The following is a 22,848-nucleotide window of genomic DNA, read 5'->3' as shown; positions in this document are numbered from 1 at the left end:
CTGTGCTGGTTCCAATGAAGCACTTAGCTGTATAGTGAGGCTTTGCATTGCTCTGCATTGGACGCGATGAAGCTCTTAGCTGTATGACAAGACTTTGTTGGGTTTCATGTCCCTCTGCTTTGTTTCTGATGAAGCTTTCAGCTGTGCTGCGAGGCGCGGCGAGGTACGTTGGCAGTCGACCAGCTGGAACCTTCAGCTAGGCAAGGAGGAGTTTTGTCTCATGCCAGCCAGGGTTACCTGAGGGACACCTATTAGGGATAAGAAACTCACTCCAGCAGAGGTTAGCAACAGGGTTCAGGCAGGTTCATTTGCAGGTCCAGGCAGGCCCGTTGCAGCAGGTCAGCTGGGCAGTTGCAGAGAGGCATTTGAAGCTTGCTGTGTCCCTTTAGCTCATAGAAGAGGTCATCCAACTGACCCTTGGAGTCACTTTGGGTAGCCTGGGATAAAGGCAGGCAGGTCCAATCTTCTTTCTTCAGCAGCAAGGCAGTCCTTCAAGCACCAGGGCTGTCTTCTGCCAACATGGTAGGCCTTTTTCTGTAACTTAAACAAGTCCAGGAGTGTTCTTAAGAGGGGCTTTGGAGGTCCAATATTTATACTAAGGGCCAGCCTTTGTGTAGGGGACTCCCTGGCCCACCCCTATATCTGGTAATGGACAGTTCTCTCACTCCTCTGTAAGGCTCTAAACCATCTGGGGTGACAACAGGCAGATGTCAGGTTATTTTTCGTGTGCAGTAGGAAATGCCCTTTGGAAGCTCTTTTGTCTTGAAGAAATACACAAAGCCCAACAGCAAGGCTGCTCAGATCTATATTACCCAGGACAGTGGCAGAATTCAAGGACAAATGGGTCAAGAAAATGCCACCTTTCTTCATTTTCAAGTGACTTTTTTGAAATCGTAACTTAAAATCCGGCTTCATCATTGAGAAGAGTTTTAAATTGCAATCCATTTGAAATTACTTTCATACACACAATGGCTGGGCTTGGAATTAAATTACAACAAAACAAGGGTAATCAGTTTTTCCGCAAATACCAGCCTTCTTACATTAAATTCGAGTGGAAAGCAGCAGGGAACAAACTAGATATAGTCAGATCTTATAAATGCCTAGGAGTGGTAATTGACTCCAGATTACCATACAAGGAGCACTTAGTTTAATGACGGGCTTTGGCAAAGAAAATGATTTTTGTTTTCAATATACTTCAGAAAAACCTTTGTTGTTTGTCTCACTCCTACCTGCTAAAAGTTATAGGAGCTAAGTTCCTCCCTTCACTTACATATGCCTCGGAACACATAAAGTGGAGGGATGCGACCATCCTAAACGAACTGCAGTTTATCATGTTTAACCGCATCTTTCGACTTCCACAACATACTGAAAATGATATCTGCTCCACCTGACTCACTAGCGTCCATGTGATGGTTAGAAATTAAGATCCAGTACACACATAAAATGACTGGGCTCCAGTGCTCCAGCAAGCATTAAAAAATTGTTATCAGAGCAGCCAAACTACATGCCTGGACAAGCGACAAATCCATTTGAGGGTATATCTCTATCTGCCCCCAGTCTAAAGTTAGCGCTTATTAAATATAATAAGGTAACTAAGTGTTATTCAATGGAGAGATAGGGCTTACAGTAGTGAAACGAAAACGTTAGAAGTTTTTCACTGCCAGGAAATGTAAAACATAGCTATACATGTCCTACTTTATAAATACAATGACCCTTGTCATAAGAGCCTTTAGGACCTACCTTAGGGATTAACTACAATTATTAGAAAGGAAAGGTTTAGGTCTGGTAAAAGTTTATTTTGCTAGGTCGAAATAGCAGTTTCCAAACTTTACTACAGGCTGCATTGAGAGTTCTGAGACATGTTTAAAAGTACTACTTTAATGGCACAAGAAGTACTGCAGGCCCACTGGTAGCATTTAATTTATAAGCCTCGGGTACATATAGTACAATATAGAAGGAACTTTCAAGTAAATTAAATGTACCAAATGTACTGCTACTTGTACCCCATTTTATGTAGAGACCACAAGCACATTCACACTGGTTGGCAGTGTTAAAGTGCTCAGAGTGCTAAATGTTAACAGAAAATGGCTTCAGCAAAGGAAGTGAGTGAAGGCATAACGTTTGGGGTGACCCTTCAGAGAGGACATGGTCCAAAATAGCTACATAAATAGAATCATGCAATTGTCTGTCGGTTAAACTTTCTGGTTTTGAAGTTGAAAATGACACTGATTAGGTGCACTGATTTCATGCAAACAATATTGCAAATTAAATCAGATCAGCATTTTCTCATGAATAATTTGTTGAACCTATTAACATTCCACTTTAAAAAAATCTCGGATCACAAAACATGATTTTTGAGGAGGCTTAGCCAACAGGCAAACACAATTCACAACGCTACATTAAATCAGTCTGATGTCCACACATAAAAAACATAGTTTATTTGAACTTATAACACTATATAACTAGAAAGTTTATTGAATTACCTCTTGCAGCCTTCACATGTTAAGCCTTGTCCATGTCTATCTGCGAATTTGAAAAAATATTAGGAACCTGCTTACCATTCTCAACAAACCAGGAACCAATGTAGTCTTCATTGTCAAGGTTGTCAGGTTGGCCTTTACCGAAAGACTGAATTGTCATTTTAGATCCATCGGAATTCATGTACTCTCCCTCCTTCAGGTAACAGAAAACTCAGAGTGATCAATCAAAAACATTGTAGCTAAAGACGTATAATACTGACTCAACTTCCCAAGTTAAAACAAGCTTGGTGGTATTATATTCCAGTAAACCCAGAGAGATGAAAAATTATATCAGACAGGGAAGATTCAATATAGCCTTATAGCCCACTGCTGCGGGCTACACCGGTTGTTAAAGGCCCTGAACCCGAGTTGTAGCCCGAGTCACAGGCAATGGCCTATAATAAGGGTGAGGGCCTTTAACAACAGATATTGCCCAAGGCTGACGGTCTATAAGGTTATTAGAACATTTCACCCACTAGAGGGTGGAAAATTCTAAATTATATTATGAGAACTAGAAAGAAAACCATTTGAATGTTGGAGCTCCAGGCTTACAGCAGCCATTATATGCTCACAGCCATGTCATTGTCTTTAATGGAGCTCTTAACATTCCACTGTTCTAATTATACATACAAGTTTATTCATGACATACATAATTTTAATATATTTAGTTGCATTACATTTTATGTTAGGCTTATTTCCTAAATTAGCTAACCATATTGAAAGAAATGGGTTTTCTGGGTGCAAGAGGTATGCACCCTGTCCAATCACAATCCTAGTCAGAGTATGTCAGTGAAATATTTGTGCAACACTTCAAACAATAACACAGTGAAAACTGACACAAAACAACTCCATACCAGTTTAGAAAAATAGATGATGATTATATAATACAACAAGACAAACATCCAATAAGTAGTGGTCAAGATAGGAATTTTTATAGAATAAATGCAAACATAGGGCTTAAAAGCTGTACGCGCCTAAAGAGTTAATTGGTTGTGCAGAACCTGGACAAAGTCAAGAGTTCAAGCTGACAGCAATAAAGCGCGGGCTGGATACAGAGCCCCTGATGCTGGCCCTCCTTTTGTGAGAAACCCTGCAAGTTTTATTCTTCACAGGGAGGCTTTCTGCTGCATCCACACCATGGATGTACAGGTGGGTGGTTTCAGAAGTGAAAGAAAAGAAAAGGAGAACCATCCTTCTCGTTGGAGGCCAAGAGGTCATGAAGAGGTTCACTGTCCTCTTCCGCACCTCCATCCGTTACCAGCAGCATGGTGACCTCAGACTCCTCGAAGTGTGGTTTGAGACAGTTGATAGGGAGTACCCTGTGAGGGGTTCTGGGGGACTTCAGGACCAACAGGTAGTTGACTTCCCCTTCCTCTCAACAATCTCATAAAGCCCATTCTAAGGGAATTGGGGGGCCCAGGGCTCTACAGGTTCCAACACCCATGCTGTTTTTCCAGGATGCAATTCCACAGGCGTAAACATCTGGTCGTACCACTGCTTCATCACCTCCTGACTGGCCTGTAAGTTATCAGAAGTTTGCTTCCACAACTTGACTATCTGGCTCCTCAAGGCCAGAATGTAGATAACTACATCTTGGGGAGGTTTCCTTGGCATTTGCTCCCACCCTCCTTTCACCAGACTAAGATGTCTCCTTACACAATGACCTTTCAGAAGTTCAAAGAGACTAAACCCAACTCCCTTCTGTGGTACCTCTCTGTAAGCAAAGAGAAGGCATGGCGAGAGGTTGTCCCACTGATACCTCAGGGCCTCAGGCAGGCCCTTGATCATGCCTTTGTGGGTTTTGTTGAATCTCTCAAAAAGCCCATTTGTTTGTGGATCAAGAGGGAGTGGAGAACTTGTAAGTAACTCCACACTGACTGCATAAAAGCAGACTTGAAGTTGGTGCCTCTGTCAGACACCACTTCTTTGGGGAAACCCACTCGGGTAAACATCCTCATGCAGGTGCAGGTGCAGCCCTCAGGGGCATTGCCTCTGGGTATCTTGTGGGTTGGTCCACCAGGAACAGGAAAAACCTGCAGCCAGAGGCTGTCTGGGGATCTATAAGCCCTAAAGTGAAATGCCCACCCTTTCAAAGGGGGTGCCAATGGATTAAGGAGGGATTTCAGCCTCTGCCCTGTCTTCCCGCTGGCCAGGCAAGTCAAGCAAGTCCTGCAGAAGGCATCTAAGGAAATCTTCATCTTAGGCTAATAAATGTGGGGGACAATCCTAGCAAAGGTCTTGTCTTGACTCAGATGTTCTTCAAGATGTATTTCGTGAGCCAGCTCCAGTAGGAAGGCCCCGTAGCATTGGGGGACCACTAGGGCCCTTGTTGCTCCAGGCACAGGTACCTTAGACTCAATACCAAGGAGATTGTCCTCCCAGTAAATGTGGTGCATCACCTGCCTCCTAGGCTTCAGCCTGTTGCCACATGCCCTCCAGGGTTGGGCACTCCTTCTGTTGTCACATGGGGACATTATTGTCTTCTCTAAGTTAGCATGAGCATGCTGCAAATAATTTACTGCTTTGCAAATGTTAAAACACAATTTTATTTTGCAAAGGCCTCTTTTGCCATTTTCACATGAGAACCTGTTGCTGTGTTCACACTCTGCAGGTCCCTGAGATTTAGTCTGAACACTGTGAGTAAGGTCGATCAACAATGTCCTTTGTTCGTAATTACTTGATGTGATATATGTTGAAACTATTTAATCAAAAGAATTATAAAAAGCAACAATGTCCTTTGTTATTTTGTTCCGGATAGGCCCTAGCACCTAGACAAAACATACCAATGCACCTGTTGTTTGAGAATAGGTACTTTGGTCTTAATGGAATACATAAATAGGTAGCACACACTTGGAGAGAGATCTTTCCAGGGAGAAGAGCCAGACAGCACCTGTGATGTGATCTACCATCTATAGACTGAGGTACGGAGTCTGCAGGTAGTGCCCAGAGATCTTCTGATATATAACCATTCTTCTTCTATACAAGGGGAGGCTACATTGTTGTTTTTAAATAACGATAGCTCCTTTCATGATTTACAGACTAGTTGCTATGCTTACCATATTTGTGCTATATATTTTCCTGCTTATTGTGGCACGTATACTGTATATTCGAGCACATTAGTTAAAATAAATATTTTAAACTGGTTCATGTCTCCGTCAGATCTTGTGGTGGACAAGTACAAGAGTGTGAGTGAAAGGGTATGTCTTGCAACAGTGATTTCTGGTAGAGTCAGGAGTGTTGTGTTCTGGGGTGTCTAATCATATGTCTCTCTGTGAGTGAGTAGGAGAGCAAGTGAGAAACTATAGCTAGTCAGTCCTGGGCTCATGGGTACTAAGGTGGTAGGATGACTCGTAATCCCATGCATAATTCTGTGCTTGTGCAGAATCCCTATAACACTGTACCTTGCAGAACTCCTTTCTGGTGGGTCTCCCTTCTAATTGCCATTCAGCAAGTTAAGTCAGGTTACCAAGGAAGGCAATGCCCTTTTCAGTGAGCTCCAGAGTGGACTCCTCTGGCACCCCATCCACCTCAGCTAGGAGGCATTCAGAGGCTGGTTTTCAACACCCCTTGTCCTTCTTTCTCTTTGCTGCTATCTGGGCAACTCTTCTAGGCTCCAGACCTTTTTTACACCTTTTCTAGGCAGCCATGGACTTGGTTGTAACACATATCCACTCAGGCAACCCTAACATCTCTAGGTGTGCCTTAAACTTTACATCCTTCTAGGTAATATGTTCAAGGTAATTCCCTAACTAACAGTCCACAGGCACGGCAGTGCTGATAGCAACTTTTAGACAACCTGAGACCCCCCCACTCATTCAAATGGAACATGGTTGAATGTATTGGGTATAACTTACTCTGGGGCCACCAGCTAACCCCTAATGACAGTCATACTGGTGCCTGTTTCCCTCTGAGCCTCAACACCTTGCCCATTGATGGCATCCCATTGCCTATTCTCTGCATTGTTAGATGGCACATATATTTTTGCAACTATCTCCATGTCATCCAGGGACACTTACTGGGACAAACTCCTCCTAAAGCACTATACTTGCCACCCCTGGAGGAAGGTGGTGCTCTAGGGCACTTGGGGCCCCCTTGTAGTGTGCATACTCAAAACATGAATAGCATTTGGGAGTTTTTGTTTTACTCTTCTCAGGAAAACTATGTTTCTGTTGGCCAGATTGTGAATGTGACCCTTTCCCTTGTGAATTATTTTGAAGGCCATGAGAAAACTCCCTTCTTTTTATCTCCACCCTCTTTCTTCCATTGGGAACCTTAACCACCCTTTTGGGAGCCCCTACAAAATACCTTCTTGGACACTGTGGTCCTGACCCAGATGTCTGCCTCCTAAGTAAGCTTCCTGGAGTCAGTCAACCAGGTGTTGGTGCAGATTTGGAAAACAATTATCAAACTTGTGCTCCTTCAAAATTAAGTTGTACAGCCCTGAATCATCAACCGTGCTGCCTCTCGCCTAGCCATTCAGTGCCTTGATGGCATAGTCAAGGAAATCTACCCAGGTATGTGATGAAGAGTTGTGGCTGCCCCTGAATCTCTGCCTATACCTCTCAGGGGTCAGCCCAAATTTGCTGACAATAATGGCCTTCATTGTAGTATAGTGTGTTTGCTCCTCTACTTCTAGTTTTAACAGTGTGCCCCTCCCCATTGTTGGCATGTATCGCCACAAGCTACCCCCAAGACTCCTCAGGAACCTTGTACACCCTTACAGCCTCTTCATAGGCTGAGCACCATTTATCTATATCATCCCTCACCACAGGTCTGGGCACCAAGTCTTTTGATATGCACACCCGTACTTCACCAGTGGACACTGTAGCTATGCTGCAACTATTACTGCTAGACTCTACCCATAAGTCGCTAATGTCCAGCTCTCTGAGGCTTACTTAGCTCATGCGCCATCTTCCATTCCTCCATGGCTACTCTCTTCTGCTCTACCAAATGTGCAAGCTGTTACATTTGCTCCAATTTTGAAAGCCTGTATTCTTGAAGACATAGATAGCATGAGAAGAGGTAGGTCGTAAAGAAGCACAGCCCAAATAGTATATATGCGCATGTGCATGACCTTGTTAGCCCATTAAAGCCATACCCGTTTGCTTTGCTAGTGTTATTTGTGTATTTGATGGGGAGGGGATACAGGCGTGCAAAGCTTAGTTTTATAAATAAGAAAGGCAATAAAGCAACATAGCATTTGAGAAAGAGAAATAATTTGTGTGTATGTTTGTATGAGAGAAAGATAATGAGAGTAAAACAATGATATAGGAATGGGGAAACCAAGTCAAGCAAGAGAGAGAGTCACAGTAACTGGGAGAACTGGAATGGCCCACAGTGTCAAATATAGTCTGTGAATTAATCTAGTAAAATATATGGAAATCCTAATGTGTCAGCCCATCCTTTCACAAAATTATATAACCTCCTTAGAAAAGAGTCACCTGATGCTTTAAGTATATATTCATGACATTCAATAAAGGCACGGTAGGCAAGAAGTTGATTGGCTCACGGTTATTTTAGGGGTACATCTGACGTAAACAAAATAAGAGTTTGGACCAGATGTACAACATTATGGTTGAGAAAAGAAGTCACAATTTTCAACCATTGACCCAAAATTTATTTTGCAAACTGATCCATGTACCTATATGTATGTTTACTAAATAAACAAGTGGAGTTGGCTGCAGTCCGAACCACCTAATTATATTTATATTTATAAGGTAGTTTGCAAATTTCAACTCACTCCGATTGTTGGCCTGCAAGGTTCAGCAGACCCCCAAGCAGCAGGATTCACTTCAGGGAAGCAAGGATGCTTTACTATGGGAGTTAGTAGTACAGATCCGCGATTGTAAAGAACATGCCCAACATGTTCCTTTCAAATGGTGAATTGCTATCCAGTCTCAAACCCATTACATGAATTGGTAAAACCTGGTCCTAAAATGAGTAAAGTATATATGAAATACCCTTTAGTGTTCAAGTGCTGGTGACTGCAAAATAGGTTAGCATATCTGGCCTCCTGTGCTATGGCTTTCACTGTAAGACTGGGCACCTCCTTCTGCTTGAGAACACTGATCAAAGATGCCATTAGATATTGCTGCTGTATTTACAATCTAAGAGATGCACACAGTCCAAGCAGTCTAAAGAGAGAGTGAACTTGTAGACCAAGAGACTCAATTAGCTATAGGGATGAAGTATCAAACATACAATAAAAAAACACATATTCAATACATGTGAAATGGGCAGCAACATGGGCACACACCAGACCAGGGGTCCTCACCCATTTGATTAACAAGAGATACTAATGTTCAATAAAAATCATCCCGCTCTACTAATATTAATAGTGCGTTACACATCATACAAAGTTACATAAGTGGCTACTGTATGAAAGATTATTAGCTGTAATCAGTTCAGTGCAGCATTGCTTTTTTGATTTGGAATGCCTCTACAAAGGTAATACATTACACCCACAGCTACAATGCCCCCAGTACCAGCATAATAACATTAGTAATAAGTGTACAGTGCTGCATGATTTATGATTCAGCTTTCAATATATTTTGGATACTATCAGTTCTGAAAATGCACATATTTTCATCTTTAACACACACTATTCAATGTTGGAATACATATACTAATTCAACAAAGCAGAAGCTTCTAATTTAGTAGGCTGGACTGCACACAAAAGAGCTAATTACAGGTAGCTGGAGAGCTACCAGTAGGTCACGAGCCACTCGTTGGAAAATCCTGCACCAGACTAATATTTATATTAGGTAAGAATGAAAGTCACTCACCTTGAAGGTGTCATGTCCTCCTATCCAGTAGGCGCCTCTATGAAGAGGATCCACTGGTTTCCCCATGAGAACAAATACAAAATCATTCTCTTCTTTACTGTGAATGGAGGCCAAGTGAGAATTTTGGGAGACACAAGTGGACTTGGAAAGACAAACAAAATGTATATCAGATTAGATACTAGGAATATCACCTGATTCTGTGACATGGTCTTTTATTATAATACAATAATAATTCTTGTCCATGGCTTCAATATTCAGCCAGAAAGACAGGTGAGCTGTGCTGAGTAGGAGAGCAAGAGAAGAGGCATCATCATATTGATGAAGATATAGTGCTCTCTTCCAAAGTTCTGATGAACCTTTAGACAGTCAAGTGCCACATATACACCTTTGCATCAAGGGTAACCTTCCAACACAAATACTATGCTTAGATGTATGTTATATGTGTGCTATACAGTACAGCGCACACAGAAAATTTGAAAAGTGTAGAGTAAAAAACAACATTTCTACTACTTTGTATCAAGAACCATGAGCGGTTGCCTGGGAATGCTCATATGGCAGCCATAGGATGCCTCCTTGATGTAAAGTAATGCAAGGTAGTTGAAAGTGCTATTTGATGTTACTTTTAGGCACATTTCCAGCACAAAATAAGTTTTGCACTGAAAAGTAAATTCCACATCAACACTTTGCCCTGGTTTGCTTTACTTTTGGTTACTTTGCACGAGTACAAAGTGTTAATATTAATAGCCTACACAAAAACACCTTTCAGGACAAAGTCAATACAATAAAGAATATGGAAGCATATAACCACATACAAACATAACACAATGATACAAGAGGCCTGGAGGTCCTTCTTAAACATAGGGTTGGTATATGAATTAGTAGACAGTCAGGTAGGATACTTACAGTAAATTACAATGATTTTATTTAGCTAATGTGGTTTTCAATATCTTTACGAATGACACAGAGTTGAGCGTGCACAGTGCAACATACGCTATTGTTGTGTATCAATACATATATCTGCTGGATTTTATTGATAAGCATCCCGTCAATGGATTTCGTTGTAAACCCATGCATGGTAAGGGCATATTCTTGCTAAAGGTTATCTCAGACCCCTGCCCCAAGTCCATCACTGGTCCTTTGCGCCCTCCCACCTCCAGCCCTCAGTTTGTTTTATTTTTTAAATACCCCTCCCCTGTTCCCCCGTGGAACCCCCCACATCTGGCTCCCAACCCTTCTAACAAGCACCCCTCCCCTGCTCTGAACCCTAAAAACAGCCCCCTGTGTGACCGAACCACCCCCAGCCCTTTATTTTGTCAATTTTGTTTTATCTATACAGTAAAATACCCCTTCCTCTCCACGATGTCCCCTCTCCAAGTTCTTTTGAGGTGCAGTGCACGTTGTAAAGAGGAAGTGGAATGGTCTTTCCGTTTCCTCTAATGACGCCGATAGCCTCCACCACCCTTATCACACACACCTTTATCATACATGCCTTTACTATGTTTCTCGTTGTAATGGCATGCATGATAAAGGCTGTGCAAAGCAACGGTTTTTACCCGTTGCGCACATACCTTTACCATAGATACCTTTGCAAATTAATTTGTTGTAAAGTTATGCGTGGTAAATGCTATGCGTGTTAACCACGCATGCATTGTAACGCATGCATGGTTAAAATTAGTCGAGGAAACAGACGCGTTGTAGGGGCTGTTTCCCCAATAAAACACAAATTAGCATTGCATGGTACTGTGTGGTGGAAAAAACTTATTACATCCATCGAGATAGAGATAATCTGAGAGAGCCATCTTATTCTGTAGAAAAATGACACATCAAATTGCAAAATCAACTGTACCGGCATGATGTAAGCAACTGAGTCCGAGGTAGTTATCTTGGCTATATAGAGATGGTCAGAGCTTATTGCATGCACCCCATAAGGTAATTTGCAATACTGGGGAATAACAGGAGATAAACAGGGTAGTTGAAGGGAGAAGAGAGGGAAGTAAAATCAGGAGAGGGAGTTAAAAAATAGAGGCAAAGGAGAGAGCAAGTACAAAAAAAGGTGAAATTGGAAGAGAGCCTTGCTAAATTAAGGGGGACTTGCCATAAACACTTCAATATAGAGATATTGGTCAGAAAACATATCCAGAGGGGCCAACAAGCTTTCTACCTAGTGCGTATAAAGGCGGCTAATCTTTCCCATACACACTGTGATGTGATGGGGTTGCCAGAGTACTTTGATTGGGCTGAGTGCATACTCCTTAGGTAGGTGACCCATCCCCACCATGTGTGATAGGATGCATTGTTAGTGGCCTACCAGACTAGAATAATTATTTTAAGTGCACATTAGTAAAACGAGACGGGCTGGGTCCCATTTTTGGAGATTAATTGGGGTAAGGGATGCAAATAGTCCTAGAATGATCATTGGAAAGTTTAGTGAGATGGGAGTTTTTAATATTTTACATAGTTGATATTGCCCCTGTTAGAGGACTGCAGGAACGTGGATAATGATGTGTTGATGCCGGCTAAGCTTCACCGTGCGATACTTTCACAATGCCCCAAAGATGATCCTTGGTTTCACAATAAAAAATCCCTAACTCTGTCCTGGTAGAGTGGCAAAGAGCAGTCAGGCTTTACTAGAAATATGTGTTAAGCATTTCAGAGTACCAACATAGAAAATAAGTAATTGACAAAACTCAATAGAAATCCAACACTAATTTACAAGCATAAAGTGTATATTTTTATCTTAATTTAGACAACAAATTGAAAAAAAATTACAAAATAGAATACATATAACTGGAGTTATTTATTTGAAAGGAAAAGATTAATCACAGCAATTCACCACTACAGAACATTTGGATTGCGGTCAATGTGAAAAAGTGGCAGTGACAATCAGTCACTTGCAGGTCGAGTTGTGTGGAACCCAAGGAGGGTAAAGGTGATGTGGGTCCCAGGACCAAGCCACAATGGTCCATTCAATTTTACCTGACCCGTAGAGTCAGGTGCAGAAGTGTCTTGGCTGTCTGTTGCTAAATGGGAGCCGCGGGAGAGCTGCTTTCACAGCTCACACGGTGCTGTGGTGGAACGGGGGGCAAAATATCCACAATGGAGCTGCAGCTGGCGACAGACGAATGTTGTATGGCGTCCCTCTAGATGCAGCGTTGAGTGAAGGAATCAGTTGCTGGACTGATGACCAACAACCTTTGGCAGCGGTAAGCACAGCAAATGATTACTTCGACATCTGAAGGTTCCGGGGAACATGGTAGCTGCCTGAAACTTCATAGGCTTGGCAGTTCAGGCTGGACTGTTCCCATGAGGCACAGGGTCAGACTGATTTGCATATGGCCATGTCTCAACTGGGGTGGCAGAGTGGGCTAAAGAACGGTGATGGATCAAACCCAGATCTGTTGACTGGGTGTGAGTGTTTGATTGGTTCTGATGCTCCGTCCATCACCCCCCTTTTGTACTGCTTTGTTTGCCATAAGTTGGCAGGGTATGCTCAGACGTTGATTCCCTTGCTCACTTTGCCACTGGATTCAAGCAAGCCTGGCTGAAGATGGCTGAAATGCCAGAAACCAGTCCTAGGAAGCCTGTTTCCGGTCCAGGGAAGGTATGGCTTGGTAGTTCGGGCTGGACTGTTTCCATGAGGCACAGGGTGAGACTGATTTGCATATGGCCATGTCTGAACTGGGGTGGCAGAGTGGGCTAAAGAACGGTGATGGATCAAACCCAGATCTGTTGACTGGGTGTGAGTGTTTGACTGGTTTTGATGCTCCGTCCATCACCACCCCCTTTTGTACCGCTTTGTTCGCCATAAGTTGGCAGGGTATGCTCAGACGTTGAGTCCCTTGCTCACTTTGCCACTGGATTCAAGCAAGCCAGGCTGAAGACGGCTGAAATGCCAGAAACCGGTCTTAGGAAGCTTGTTTCCGGTCCAGGGAAGGCATGGCTTGGCAATTCGGGCTGGACTGTTCCCATGAGGCACAGGGTCAGACTGATTTGCATATTGCCATGTCTGAACTGGGGTGGCAGAGTGGGCTAAAGAACGGTGATGGATCAAACCCAGATCTGTTGACTGGGTGTGAGTGTTTGATTGGTTCTGATGCTCCATCCATCACCACCCTCTTTTGTACCGCTTTGTTTGCCATAAGTTGGCAGGGTATGCTCAGACGTTGAGTCCCTTGCTGACTTTGCCACTGGATTCAAGCAAGCCTGGCTGAAGACGGCTGAAATGCCAGAAACCGGTCCTAGGAAGCTAGTTTCCAGTCCCGGGAAGGCATGGCTTGGCAGTTCGAGCTGGACTGTTCCCATGAGGCACAGGGTCAGACTGATTTGCATATGGCCATGTCTGAACTGGGGTGGCAGAGTGGGTTAAAGAACGGTGATGGATCAAACCCAGATCTGTTGACTGGGTGTGAGTGTTTGATTGGTTCTGATGCTCCGTCCATCACCACCCCCTTTTGTACCGCTTTGCTTGCCATAAGTTGGCAGGATATGCTCAGACGTTGAGTCCCTTGCTCACTTTGCCACTGGATTCAAGCAAGCCTGGCTGGAGACGGCTGAAATGCCAGAAACCGGTCCGAGAAAGCTTGTTTCTGGTCCAGGGAAGGCATGGCTTGGCAGTTCGGGCTGGACTGTTCCCATGAGGCACAGGGTCAGACTGATTTGCATATGGCCATGTCTGAGCTGGGGTGGCAGAGTGGGCTAAAGAACGGTGATGGATCAAACCCAGATCTGTTGACTGGGTGTGAGTGTTTGATTGGTTCTGATGCTCCGTCCATCACCACCCCCTTTTGTACCGCTGTGAAACTTCATAGAGGGCAGGACTACAGTTCCCACAATGCACTACACTATCTGGATTTGGGCGAATCCTTGGGGGGTTCGATGGTCATTGATTCTTCGAATCCAGTGCGTTGTTTTATCTGCAGTTTGTAGGGTACTAGTGCTGCTAGTTCTCATAGCAGTCCCTTTGTCTAGATGGACCTAGTTTTAACTTAGGACGACTCTTGATCGTTCAGTTCCAGGACTAATTCCACAGATTCAGAGTATCTCACTTTTGGTTTGTAAAAGTCCTGTTGTCGCAGACTCTGGTCTCCTCTTTGTCCTCCTTGATGCAAATTAGTTCAGAAGTGATGTTCTGGTGTCAGGGGCAGCTACTTCGTTAAGGCGAAGGAGCATCGACCCACTGCTCCCTCAGCACCAAAAACATGAAAAATTAAATGATAATAACACAGGTTATCATTTAATTTTTTCACGCTGAGCCGAGTCAAGGGCAGGGCGGGCCGGGCTATGCTAATAGCCAGCATCTGCAACAGGGGGAGGAGTGGTGGGAACTGCTGCAAGTGCGAATGACAGTTTGTCTGCCAGTCTTGGGACGGCCTAACCGTTATGCGCACTTAGATCTCTCCAACACAAGCTTTGCTGCACAACCCGGTGGAGAACAAGCTGAGGATCCCAGTCCCTAACTGCATTACCAGCATGAGAGCAACGCCATGATTGGCATAGAGGACTGGGCAATAGGCTGCTTGCCCAGCGGCTAATCTGCCCCTGAGGTGACAACATCCTGGGGTGAAGGTCACCTTTTCCACCCAGAACCCACTACTTCTGCCACTTTAAAAAATGGCAGAAGTGTTCCTTAGCTGTACAGAAGGCTGCCAACCCTAGAGGTGTGGCTACCCTTCTGGGGATGTACACCTCTTGCATAACAAATTTCCTTCCTGTTCGGTGCAAATGTGTCTGGGGCAGGTTGAGGGATGTTTCCACCTTTGAGAGGCAGCCCAGATGCATATCAGGAGTGGTGTAGCCTTTGAAGCTCACTGCCTTGATGTCCCACTTTACTAGTCATCCTGAACGGGAGGACATATGACTTTGTTCCTGCTCAGGCCTTTGTTCATGGCTCCTGGGAGTGATCACACTTCATGCAGTGGGTCAGAATCCTGTCTTTGGGGCAGCAGCCGTGGACTAGCAGCCAGAGCACAGAGAAGCTGGGGAAACCTCTAAGGTAGCCACCTGGGGACATGCCACATTGTCCTCAACACATGATTCATGTCAGGGGTGACAAGGCACATAGTTTGATACCAAAAATTACCTATTTCGGCATTACCATAATGGAGCTAGCGACCTCGGGTTTGCCTGGGTGCCAGCCCATGTTATCCTATGGACAACCTCTCACATATACTTGCCTTTAATGGTAAATACCGCTATAGGGTCATATAAGCTTGCTCTTACATGTCTTCTCCTTTAATATAAGGCATGCTACCTATTGAGCTCAGGAGGTCTTCCTTAGGGGTGACATATAATAAAAATAGTGCACTTACTTTGCCACACATGATGAGGGAAAAGTCAAAATGGAACAGTTTACACTATTCCTGCAATCTGTACTGCTTTCAGTAGTTTACTTTTGTCACTCAGGGTGGCACAAACAGTGCTGCAAACCCTGGAGACCCCTTTGCCCCTATGCACTGGGTACCACTGGTACCCTATATTAGGGACTTATAAGGGGGGTAAAGTAATTGGGATTGCCAAAATACACATATCAGTTTGAGAGAGAGAGTGAGCATTGGCACCAGAGTCTGGTTAGCAGGCTTCAGTGCACTGTCAGAGTTGAAAACCAGCATCTAGGAGTTCAACTGCAGGCAAAAAGTGGGAGGACATCTGCAAAAAGACATTTCTTACAGGGACAAAGATGCACAAGAGAAAAATATATATTTCAAGCCACTGCATTTGATTTGTATGACCAGTAGTTGTCTGAATCTATTACAATAAGTTCAAAAAGTCTGGCCGGGGCTAAATATATAAAGTGAGGTGTAAAACACTTTTTTGAGTTAATGAAGGGATATGTTTGTTTTGGAGTAGCAGGGTCAGATTTTGCCGAATGTCTCATGTGGTATGTCATCACTTTGAGGTCTGTGCCTGCACGTATGTGAATCCGCCTGCCTTCAAACACACGCCACTGTTTTGTTGAAAATGCAATCTCTTTTTTGAAAAGAGACCAGGAACTGCCACAGATTCATCAAGTTTGAATGCCTCTGTATTAACACATGTCCACCCCCTGCCTACCAGTGACCAGAGGTGGATCTCCTCCTGTCATGATGGTGGACCTTGAAGATATACATCCCTGATAAGTCAAACATATTCCTGGAGATTTGAACCCTGGAGTCATGTTAGATCTTCATAATTATTTATACATAGGAGTGCATTTAATTGTTAGATACTGGTTATACTAGGTTGTATGTCAAAAATTGTGAACACAAGTAAATATTTACCATAACTCCTCATTCACCTACCTCCAGGATGTACAGATCATTGAGCTACATATATTTGGAGATGTGTATAATGAATATAAGTTTACCTAAACATGCTTGCATTCACAATATTTTGATAATTGATATTTTAGCCACCATGTTTTCGTAGGACGATATATCGTCGGTGATATTCCGGTAGTATACCATCATACTGACCTCCTTGCACTCTACTAAAAGGCCCATGGGCCATGAGCCCAGCACTGAAAGGCTAAAAGCCCATTATGTCAGGCTTTCGTATAGTTCTAAAAGTCCCTCCTAGCGAGAAAGAGAATTTCTCTCTGCTGAATGTTACAGATTAACTACAATGTGTGTCCCATGTACCTGCATCTTCCATTTCCCTGACTGCCTTATGTACTCTCCTACATATCCCAGAGTCTTTGCCACACCTTAGACTGTGACTTATTATGAGGAGACACACCAGTCTTTCTCATGGACTGTTGCCATTCTTCCTAGTTTACAATACTGACCCTGTTTTGGCCTCTATTGACTACATCCTTGGAGCATATACAACACAACTAAATGTACCTGTCTGATACCATCACACATAATAGTCCTCATGCTGAGCACTGAGCCAGAATGAACACTAAATATGGTATCATTTTAGGATGGCCAGCCTGGGCTGACTAGTCGCAGGGTGTTGGACTAGTAGACCTGAGCTTGGTGACTGGTCTTACCCAGCAGATCTTGTGGAACTCAACCAGATGGACCAGGTCCTGCAGGTCTGTCTTTTGGTAACTCTCCATGGACTTCTAACTTTGGGGTTTATACTTGGGAAACTCTTTAATTAAATGAAAATGGGCTATCGGCAATGGACAACTGCTTTTGAGAGATTAATCTAGAGTAAGTGGTAATAATTCCTGATGGGCTGGCAATGGAATATAAGGTACTTTGAGGACACATCTTGGATGACTTTATTGAGGGATGATCCGTCGCCCATGAGTTACATATTTGGGTAATTGCTCATGAAAGGTTGCTCATTGGGTTTGCCTTCAACATATTGATCCTTGGACACTATATTATATATAGTCTTTGAGCACAGCAACAGATTTTTTCCAGATGTTACGCTATCAGGGGACCTGTGTTCTATGATTTTTAGTTGTATACATTTTAAGTCATTTGCTAAGAATTTTGTATAGGATTTTATTTTGTATTTTGTCTGTACTGGTACACTGATGAGTAGCTGTTGGATCACTGGCATTGAAAAATGCACTTAGGAGGCCATACTTGCTGACATCCCTGGAAGACGGGTTTAAGACTAGTTGAATTTGTTGAATTCCCTTGGCCGCCTTGGAGTCCCTTGTGAGGACTGACCTTGATCAGTCTCCAATCTCAAGTAGTTGTCCTTGTGTCACCAGGTGAGTGTCACTGATTTTACGCGACTAACACTGGGCCTTAGGGAAAACCATCTTGCATGAACGCCATCGTGGGACAGGGATTGGGTCACGTTCGACCATGGACTGCACTTTAGCGAATACATGTGGGTCACTGGCCTTGAATCACAAGCCTAGAGTTGGGATATTACATTGTTTGGGGAAGTGACCCTTGTGGGTTGGCCATGTGACTACCTTTTTCTTATTAACTTTATGAGAGATGGGTCTTAGATTGCCTAGCTTTTTGAAAAGTACCTTCTTGTCCCATCTGTGGAAATCAAACTTGCTCTCTACAAAGAGCAGTAACTCAAAAGACAACACAACACAACAAGTATAAGCCAATGGTCCTTTATTCATCAAAAATTGAACAAAGTAACAAAAACAAAATAAAAAACAAAGTTTTGTATATCACAATATCAAGCGGCTAAAGAAAAGATTAAAAATAAACAAAAAGGTAAACACAATTTAAAATGAATAGCAAAAAGTACTGATTAAGCAAGATGTTAGTAGGCTACTCTGCTACATTATTTTGTATTGAATTAGTGCATTTACATTCACAAGCAAACAAATATGGGTCAAGGATGAGACAAATGACACATTTGACCACAATATTTAAAAACTTAGGAGTTTGCGAAGGTTGCACAGTTTTGTAAACTTCAAAAACCTTTTTCTGTAGGTTGTTGGAATAAAAAGTTTTTGGATGAAGGCATTTTTATGACAGCATTCTCGCAAAATGGTTTTGAGCGATGTTTGATACACACCCTTGTTTGCATGATGTTTTCTTCAGATACACATTTTGCAATACTTGTAAACACATCACAAAGTTTGAGAGGAAAAATGTTTGCTGCTAATTAGCAACCATTTGGCCTCTATGCAGGCCTCAGGAATTTCAGACCAGCAGAGCCCATAAACGTTTCAATAAACTGTGGAGAAGGGATAAACTTTGGGTCTATGGCATCATTTACAAGGCGATCGTGCCTCCAGTGTGTTACTATTTTAAATGCACAGACGGCACAGTGTTACTGTCCATATTTTCCTGGCTACTTTCATGGCCTTATAACTATGGCTCCCTTTCACGCATTACTCTGCATGAAACAGGCATCCCATGGGTGTTTCTGCAGGTGTTCCTACACAACATCCATGGAACCTGACACATTCCTAGATTCACAAAGTTGTGTAAAGCTGGGAATGCGCCAGAATCCTGCGCCTCCCTAGGAGAGGCATAGGAGGGTCACAACAAGGAGAAATAATTGTAATTCTCCTCTTTTTTCCTTTCAATGCATGCGGCATTCTGCAGCACGCATAGAAAGAGGAAAATGCTATCACGTTCCTTCCTGCTCAAAAACAATCTTCCCTGCAACGCAGGTACCTTTGCAACATGACGCAAGCATGGCAGATAATTGTCTGCCAGTTGGGGGGAAAGCACAGGGATGAGTCATGTTGTTGTTAATACAACGCATCTCGGGGCTTTTAAAATTACACAGCTTGGCACAGCAAATTGGTTGGCGGCACCGCACTGCATCATTTTCTTGTTAATTAGACCATATATATTTAAACAGACTGATGCACACAACATGCAGAGGCTGCTCAGAGAACTTTTTCCAGGGGTCTCCAACCTTTTATGTAATAAGAGATACTTATGTTCAATGCAAATCCACCTAAGCTACTAATATTTTTCATGATGTAATAGAAACGACATCAGAAAGATTACATTAGTGGCCACCATATAATAGATTACGAGCAGTGATCACCTCGGAACACCAGGCATGATTGCCATCATTAGCATAGCAATAGCAGAAATACCCTATGTACCAAGTTACTAATATAAGTAGCAGTCTCTCCAATACCATTTGTCACTAAAATATCAGCTTCAGATATATTTTGGAGAGGCAGTATAGTCTGGGAGACAGAGGCTCATTTGTAGATACTGTGAGTCTTATTGGTATCTACTGGACTGCTACAACAGGAGAGTGCTGCAAAGTCTGTTCGGATGAAGTTCAAAGCTCAATACTTCACTGCATCTGTTAGAAATGGGGTTTCTGCTTTGCTAGGGTATGCACGGAAGCCATGCAGAACCCAACACTTTAGTGGTAAGGGAGTCACACACCCAAGATAGCCCCTGGTGACCCCTTTGGTAGCTTGGCATGAGCAGTCAGGCTTATACCAGAGTCAATGCGTTAAATGTTTGCAAAACACACACACACCAGTGGCACAATAAATACTTCATGAAGGAAATACGTTTATGTATTGTAAAGGAACATAGACCAAAACAGCATGATCCAATATTTGCTTTGCCAACTAGACAATGTGCGATAAGATAAAGCCTTATATGCCGCACATTCCATGAAAACACTAACACGGCGCATGCAAATGCAAATCCTTAAATTATACTGATTATCTTGGCACTGCAAGGCAAAAATGCCCCAAATCATAAAGCAGGGCCTGCAATGCAACAGAATGTATAAATCATATGAATCAACACATTTCACCACAAAACCATAGACACTTTGCCCGTAATGCAGTTATAAACTGTAGGCCACAGGAACACCTGAGAACCTACTATTTGTATTACAGTAATTTGCTTTTGAGCAACCCTTACGCAAAGTACAGAATCTCCTGGGGTTCTTTTCATGGTAATACAGGGAATGACGGCGTCAGCAGGAATGGGCCTGTGTCGAGGATTCCTTCCTTTCCTGAGAGTTGAAGTCCAAATGCCCCCAAAGTTATGCCACACAGATGGGTGGGTGGCGCCCACACCAATTCAGCAGGGCGAACTTGCTGGGTTGCCCGCTTGTCAAATGGCAAAGTAGCCACTGCCTGCAAATGTGCAGTGCAGATGTGGAAAATTGCCACACAGACTCCTCTGGGCTGGTTCAAGAAAGCACAATGCCTATGTGGCTACTTATATGTTGGCATGACAACCAGGAGAGTTAAAATCAGGATCCTGGAACATATGAGTAATTTTAGATGTGGTAGGTTGACAACGAAATTGACAACCCACGTTATGGAAATGCAACACTGCGAAAAAGATCTTAAGTATACATTATTAGACCAACCATACATTCTACCCACAACCTGGGATGTTGCTCAGCTGCTTTTCCAACGTGAACAAAGATGTGTTCAACATCTACATGGCAATGCTCGCCCACGTCGCCAGACTGCACAACCTCAACATCATCTCCTACGCCGACGATACACAGCTAATCCTCTCCCTCACCAAGGACCCCCTCACTGCCAAAACCAACCTCCATGAAGGAATGAAAGCCGTCGCCGAATGGATGAAGAACAGCTGTCTGAAGCTGAACTCGGACAAGACGGAGGTCCTCATCCTCAACTCCACTCCCTCAGCCTGGGACGACTCCTGGTGGCCGACCTCCCTGGGAGCAGCACCGACACCCACCGACCATGCACGCAACCTGGGTTTCACCCTCGACTCAATGCTCTCCACGACTAAGCAAGTCAACGTCATCTCATCCTCCTGCTTCAACACCCTCCGCATGCTCCGCAAGATCTACAGGTGGATCCCCACTGACACAAGAAGAACGGTCACCCAGGCCCTCATCAGCAGCAGACTGGACTACGGAAACACCCTCTATGCTGAAACGAATGCAACGCATACAGAATGCCTCCGGCCACCTGATCCTCGACATCCCGTGACACAGCCACATCACACCCCACCTGCGAGACCTGTACTGGCTGCCCATCAACAAGAGGATCACCTTCAAACTCCTCACCCACGCACACAAGGCACTCCACGACACCGGACCAGCATACCTCAACAGACGACTCACCTTCTACACCCCGAACCACCAGCTCCGCTCCCCCGACCGTGTCCTCGCTACCATCCCCCACATCCGAAGAGTGACCTCTGGAGGCAGATTGTTCTCCTACCTCGCTGACAAGACCTGGAACACCCTCCCCATCCTCCTACGGCAGACTCAAGACCTACTAACCTTCAGGAGGCTACTCAAGACCTGGCTATTTAAGCAGTAGCAGCACCGTCCCCCCCAGCGCCTTGAGACCATCACGGGTAAGTAGTGCGCTTTACAAATTTCCTGATTGATTGATTGACTGATTGATTGATTGATTGATTCATAGGTTAAAAAGCAGTGACCAGGGATTGAATGATGCCATCCCTTGGTAGCATCTGAACTCCAGTAGGTAAAACAGGAGCGGTGGTACACATCTAAGAAGATTAAAGGGTTTTTCTAAAAAAATATCTTTCTGAGGGTGTTCATTAACAACAATACATAATAGATATACAAATATAACAAGAGGGAAGTCTGTGATATATTGTGGTGTCCCACACACAACTAGTAGGGAGACGTTATAAAGATTCTTTTGCTTTACTTAGGCATAGCTGATACAGGAATCCTGAATTGGCGGATACACATACTAGAACCTTTTTGCAAATACGTCGGCATGCCCAGAAGTTCCATGTCAATCATGGCTTATTATAATATTGCCAACCAGGTTTCTGTAATTCAATATTGGCTGGGTTGGAACTTTGGGATTTGACGAAACCCTTGACATACGAGGAGGTTCGAGTGGTTTTAGTAAGATAGCAACCATTCAAAGATGGCAGCCACTCCCGAGACTATTGAGATTGTTATATTATTAATATTATTAGTCAGATTTGTATTGCGCATAGCTGCCCTAGCAACGGGGCGTCCCAGCGCCACCAAAGACCAAAAGTCATGAACCCAGGAGAGAAAATGCAGAGTTAACCATGAAAAACAGGAAAAAGCCAGGTCTTTATGGCTTTACGAAAAGCCAGATGATTCTGGATTGCTCTGATAGAAGTAGGGAGCGAATTCCAGAGTTTTGCCGCCAAACTACGAAATGAGCGACCGCCCGCTCTGGCTTTTAAAACACGATG

General features: G+C 43.6%; 1 protein-coding gene across 1 annotated transcript in view; it reads right to left on the bottom strand.

The window, feature by feature from the left end:
- Positions 1-22,848, bottom strand: part of LOC146854032 (snaclec coagulation factor IX/factor X-binding protein subunit A-like) — a 78,881-nt gene that overhangs the window by 30,356 nt on the left and 25,677 nt on the right. The window contains exons 2-3 of the mRNA XM_085650481.1: positions 9,305-9,445; positions 2,559-2,673 (exon numbers count right to left, since the gene is read on the bottom strand). Coding sequence (XP_085506607.1) covers positions 2,559-2,673; positions 9,305-9,445 — 256 coding nt within the window. The remainder of the gene's footprint in view (positions 1-2,558; positions 2,674-9,304; positions 9,446-22,848) is intronic.

Source organism: Triturus cristatus, chromosome 4_1 (genome assembly GCF_964204655.1).
Source record: "Triturus cristatus chromosome 4_1, aTriCri1.1, whole genome shotgun sequence".
In the NCBI taxonomy this organism is placed as follows: Eukaryota; Metazoa; Chordata; class Amphibia; order Caudata; family Salamandridae; genus Triturus; species Triturus cristatus.
Note: the sequence above shows the minus strand (reverse complement) of the source record. Positions and strands in the feature narration are given on the sequence as shown.